General features: G+C 39.3%; 1 protein-coding gene across 1 annotated transcript in view; it reads left to right on the top strand.

The window, feature by feature from the left end:
- The first annotated feature begins 3,309 nt into the window (after window positions 1-3,309).
- LOC108577024 (transcription factor Sox-21-B-like) overlaps window positions 3,310-6,421 on the top strand; it is an 8,472-nt gene continuing 5,360 nt past the window's right edge. The window contains exon 1 of the mRNA XM_017940105.1: window positions 3,310-3,512. Within this exon, the coding sequence (XP_017795594.1) occupies window positions 3,310-3,512 (203 nt within the window). The remainder of the gene's footprint in view (window positions 3,513-6,421) is intronic.

Genomic DNA, 6,421 nt, shown 5'->3' with positions numbered 1-6,421 from the left:
ATCGATTTAATAACAGAACAAATAGCTGATTGCCTTCGATAATCTGAACCCTCGTTCGTTTTCCCTCACTTTCGATTCCCATTCATTCGTTTCCATCTGTTCGTTGATCAATTTCACGCTGAATTTCATTCCAATCTCTCGTTATTTTCTCCAATTCTACGGAAAACAGTGTAATTAGTAATACTTTATCAAATCGTTGAATTTCTATTATTTTATTTTCAAATCTCGATACATGAAAATGGTTTCGATTGATAAAAGCTAAGTGCAATTTATGGAGATTGACTTAATAAGATGTTCAGGTTTATATTAAAATTTGCAAAATGATTTATCTTCTTTTTACTTGTTTTCATATTTACAATACTGTCTGTATTCTTAATTTACTGTAATATTCAGCGGAGGGTTCATAAAATTTTCTGTTATTGAAGCATAAATCTATATAATTGATCCTACCTTATGATAAATTAATCTATTTCTATAGATTGCAAGGTTAATAAATTAAGAGTATTCAAATTTAATCTTTCTTAATTTATCTATCTATTATACATTTACAAGCTTGGTCTCTTGAAATTAATCTCAATAATTAGTATTTAGTGTATTATAAATATATAAAAAAGTGTAAAGAAGATAAGTCATTTTTTCTGCTATTTCACGTTTATTCTACTTGAATTAAAATCTTGCCTAATATTGTCACTTTTTGACAAATCGAATTAAACCCCAACGATCTCACTGTGCACGCGTAAAGTACCATTCCAAAAAGTTAAAAAAAAGAAAGAAGAATGACGAGGATAGCGAATATGAATGAAACCTCGAGAGAAATAAAAGGGGAAGAATGAGAATGATTCGAACGATATTTAAGTATCGACGTTCTTTCTCTTTCGTCTCTCGTTACATCATTTTCACGTGGACTTTTTTTCACTCAGCTGACACAGATACCCCTTCTTCCTCGTGACAGATGAATATTTCGGGACCTTCCGGAAATTCGATGGCACCGACCGTACAGCCGCGCTTCTTTATGGAAGTTGGAATTCGCTGAGATGTTACCACTAACACACAGCCCTCTTGTCTCGTTTTATACCTCCTCTCTTTCCGCTTCTTCTTCTCAGCAAGACATTGCCAGCACTGATAACATTTATTTCGAGAAGTGGCCCCCGCTCGCTCTCCGCTCGGTACAGCAGTCTAACAAAGCGAGAAAAAATTTCTCTGTTCCATGGCTCGACGGTCGAGAAGGTGTGAACTCGGTGGTGTATTAACGAGGGCGTCGATGACGGTGGAAAAATTCTGCGGCTGAAGAATCAATTACTGGTTGGACGATTGATGATGTCTGATCAAGTTTTATTGATGGACTTTTTCAGAATGAAACATCCTTTTTGACCATTCAGAAATATAGTATAGCTATTCTTTTTTTTTTTCCTTTCTGTGAAACTGGAATGTGACATGAAATTTTTGATCTGATTGAGGAGGAAAATAGAAGTGAGTCTAAATACTTGTATATTATATAATGATATTTGATATTTAGTAGCCTTTGTGTTAATTTTCTAAGGACACCGAGTGTTTCGTTGCACGAAAACTGTCTCAACCCTTTCGTGTTCAGTGGGACATATGTATGTCTTACCTGAGTGCTCGAATAATTTAGCATCCATTATAGACAAGTTGATCGATGGTTAAATAATAAATTCTTTGGAATAGTAATTCGGTCATACTCGGATTAATATGATATTGAATTTCAATTATTTTCGATAACAGTTGAGTATATGTAAATTTTTCTTGAACACATATAGCTGTGTTGCCGATTACAATTACGATTCGTAACGTAACGTAAAATTCGTAAACGCCATAAAATAGCATATACCATCCATAAAGGCACAACAAACATTTTATCTACTCACTCAGGTAATTCCAGTCTTAACTAGCTCGCTACTCAAAGACCTTATCACTCGACAAAGCATCTAACACTTTAATCTCTCGAACCCTCCGTTCGTTTCACTTGAAAACTCTCATAGATCATCTACAACAAACGAAATCTCAGATTTTATAGGAAAGAATAAAAATTATTTAAAAAAAAAATCTCAGAATCCTTCAACACTCGACTAATCGCCGGAACGATTAAAATTCCTACGTTTCATATCCCACGACCGAATATCTCTCCCAATGCTCCAGCCGCGAGTCTGACCTGCGACGTACCTATACTACTTAACGCCTCGAAAATCAATTCCAACTTCATTGTCTCGATCCGAAAGCGTCAATGTCTGCCGGATGCAAGCTGACCATCGAGCAAAAAGGTCAGAAAAGCGATAGTACGATAATCTGCGTAACAGACACAGTGAGTCGCGTCCCGGCTGGCAAGCTAGCGGCAACCAGAAGTGGCCACGGGAAAGAGAAAGAGGGAAAAATAGAGGGAGAGACTGCCGTGGAGCAACGAGGAGGGACAAAGATGCCGCACACCTCCACCTGTTGAACGCGCCTATGTATCCTCCGTCCGCCATGTCGACGAAGGAGCCAATCGTGGGTGTCCATTAGCCGAGTAGCATGGTGGGAGAGGAGGAAGATTCCTGGTTGGCCGATCCTTGCTTCCCCCGCGTCCCACGGGACACCAAGCTACTCCACGGTCCCGATTCCTCCCTGGCTCATCCCAGACTCGACGTCAGAGAGGTCCTGACGGATCCTTGCCAGTCCTCGTCACAGTATCAATCACACACTGCTCCACGGTGGCTGTGTCGGTGCTGTTTCTCTTCCTGTTTGCCGGCCACGCGAGACGGATCAACCCACGACGAAATCGAGCGAGCACGTTAAACCGGAGAAATTTTCTTATCCAAGAAGACCGATAAAAGAACGAAGGAAGAGGAATGACTATGGAAAAATGACGTTGTGAGTGGTCGATGGAACAAGAACGATTTGCAGTAAGATATTTCTGGTGGTGATAGTTTTTTACTTTAAATGTCGATAAGAGGATCGCGGTGAACGAACGAACGATCGGGGAACATTCTCGGGGAAAATTCTGCGACACTGGGAAGAGTAGAGAATTTTCGAGCGAACTGTGCTTTTGAAGATTGAAGAGATTTGAAGCGTGTGATGTGGAAATTGGAAACTTTGCTGGCCACGTGATTCGACGTCGCATGGGGTTGGAAAGAGGTGTTGTGTCAGGATATTTGTCGAGATATATGGTAATTGATTCGATGAGGATGAAGAGTATGGGAATGGTGAATAGGAGAATTTTTATCGATGGAACGACGTGAAAGATAGTAATCGAGGGAGAACCTTTGTATGAAGAATTAATTGGAGGATCAAGGAATAAGAGAGAGAGAGATCGAGATGTCGTCGAAGACACTTCACAACGAGCATATCAAGCGGCCGATGAACGCGTTCATGGTGTGGTCACGGGGACAGCGACGGAAAATGGCACAGGAGAACCCGAAGATGCATAATTCTGAGATTTCGAAGAGGCTCGGTGCTGAATGGAAGCTGCTGAGCGAAAGTGAGAAGCGACCTTTCATCGACGAGGCTAAAAGATTGAGGTGAGTGTCAACATTTCACTTACAAAAATACCTGTACTATTTTTTTTTTTTACCAATTGAATGATCAAATTCAATTCTTAAAAATTTTACAATTTTATCCCCGTTAAATTTCATTGTCCAAGGATGTACAAAAAGGAATGGTTTTGGTTATTTTCTAAGCGTTTTATGAAATTCAATTGTCAGAGGAGGAAAATTTTCTAATTTTCTTCTCGTTAAATTTTATTGCTTAAATATGTATGAAAAGAAGAACGATACAATATTTGGCGCCACGGTTTATCGTCCCTTTTTCGTCCAGGAAAGAAAAAAAAGCACGAAATCGAAAGCCCGTTCTGTATATCGCTTTCAATCAATGCCGTGAATTTTTCTTTACGCGCTAATTGCTCTTTAGTCACAAGTGGCCGAACGAAATTATCGCATCAAGGCGTATCTGCAATAACCGTGAAGGGGGATGAAAAACGAGAAGGGGGGCCTCGTAGTTCATAATACGGTACATTGTTGCTAAAGCTAAGGGCGTGCTGCGCTAAACCAAGGGGTGGAATAGGGTGAACGAAGTGGTATTTATGGAGGTGGAGGGGACAGCCTCTTTATTACCGACCCTGAATATTTAATCATTGTTATGAGTTTATTTAGTTCACCGTACGGTGAACAGGTCGAAGTGATTTCACCGTCGAACGGTATTTTTATCACTTCTCTGTTTTGTTCCAAGGGAATTAATATTTAAGACTGTATGTTTTAATCGAATTAGCGTTGAATATTCTAGAAACCGTGATGTTAATGTTACATAGCACTTTACACGCTTTAAACGCGAAAAATAAACGTTCTAAATTATTTTAAAATATGTCTAATTTGAGTGAATTTTAGGAATTTGTGGAATTGCTAAAAAAATGTACTAAAACTAGAAAGTCAAAATTCGGTAATTTGAAGAATTGTTAGAAAAAACTACTGAAAATAAATATTAGCGTTAATTATTGTAAAAATGTTTTCAGTAGTAATACATGATATCTACTTCCTATTCTTTCGAACATTTGACACACATTATAAAATAAATATAGAAATGTATAAGGCAATAACCACGATCATTGAGTTAAAGAACGGTAGAAAACAATGGAGACAGGGTTACTCAGGTTAAAAGAGAATAAATGTGATATACGGTGAAGAAGGGGGATGAACAGGACGAAAGGAGGATTAATTCGAAAGTACGATGCGTATAGTACTGTCGATGACAGGATCCACTGGCTCTATCGTGGTTTTCTAAAGCAAAAATTGCCGGGATAGTGAATTGATAGGAGGTGGCTGGGGTTGAATATAAACTCGCGGAATCACCCACCGCGTCGATGGGCTTCGTAAAATAAATAATGGAATAATAAAGTCGTTCCTTCGTGAAACGCGTCGCTGTCGATTCGCTTTCAATTGTCAAGTGTATGATCTTTTTTCCATCACCTCGCTCTCGACTGAATCGGTTTTGGGAAAAAATGGAAAAAGGACAGAGAAAAGAGAATAGGAGGAAGGAAGGTCGCGAGTTCTATCGACGGAATGTAACATCGAATCCGCTTTTCTGTCGATGACCGTGATCGAATCCAACAAAAGGAATTATGAAGTCTCGCGCTAACAGATGGTCCGTGTCAGTTACGTCTCCATTCATTTTTTTCACGGTTTTACGTACTGCATCCCTCGATTGTCGAATGAAAAATATTGCTTCAGCTGAAGCAAGTTGCTAGAATTTTTGTTTCCTTTTTTCAAAGAAGATAAAACGTATCTTTGTTAATTACGTTTCGGTAATTTTATTTAACCTTGTAATACCTAGTGAAACCGAATTTATTATTTTTCTCGTGAAAGCAAAACTACTAAAGACTTAAATTGCCAAAAAAAAAGAACGTGAATTGATTCTATTTTTCAAATATAATTTAATGAAATATTTTTGAAATAATAACGAAGAAATTTTAATTAACATAGTTTTTAATAACGACGTCTTAGCGAGTTTAGTCCTTTAAAGAAATGCTATATTAGTACTATAAATTTAATTGTTAAGCTTTGAGATTGTAGATCTATTGATCACTTTTTACTGCAACATATCATTTATGGTAATTAATATTTCATTCTGATTAATTTCCACAATACCGCTGGATACGATGAACTTCATAAACCACTGTCACACGATTAATTCTCACGACATAAAAATCTTCACAGCAAAATTTCTTCAAACATTCATCCTAGCACAACTTCTTCAATTGCTATCGATCAAACGATTCCAAAAAGTGAATCCAACTTACAAGGTCAACGGTACCGCGTAAAATTAGCCTACGAAACATCGAACACGGAAATCATACTTACATTTATTCAAGCGCATCTTCAATTACTGTCGTATCAAAATACACGATCCGAAAAAGTCCATCAAACTTACCGCATAAAATTAGCCTACTAAAAACATCGAACACGAAAGCCATACTCATCGTCACCCCCCAACTATATACCCGAGCACACTCTCGCGCTTTCCTATCCCGAGTGGAACAATCCCCTGCCGAAACAAACTATCCGAAATCCCCGAAAAACCGGCCTCGTATCCTCGATATTCATTCCGTCCGCGCGAAGCGTGTCTCAGGAATGGGGCAAGAATCAGGCTGCACAGTGGCTGGGGGGCTGAAGGGGGTAAGGGTTCGAGGGAAATTTCGGGCAACGCGAGACGTGTATAACGGTGAATCCGCTTTTCTAGTGGATGGCAGCGCACGCTGACGATTCTGGTAACGGCAGCGTGCAGAAAGCGTGTGTGTGTGTGAGAGAGAGAGAGAGAGGGAGGGGGGGTCGGCTCTCTGTGTTAGGTGGGGAACGGTCGTAAAATAAAGAGGAGAGGGCCCGATAAAAGTCGTTCTCCTGGAGCCACCGCTCCTGGTAGGAACGGGTTCCCCTGGAGC

Source organism: Habropoda laboriosa, unplaced genomic scaffold, assembly GCF_001263275.1.
Source record: "Habropoda laboriosa isolate 0110345459 unplaced genomic scaffold, ASM126327v1 scaffold440, whole genome shotgun sequence".
Taxonomy (NCBI): Eukaryota; Metazoa; Arthropoda; class Insecta; order Hymenoptera; family Apidae; genus Habropoda; species Habropoda laboriosa.
This window is presented reverse-complemented; position numbering and strand designations above follow the sequence as displayed.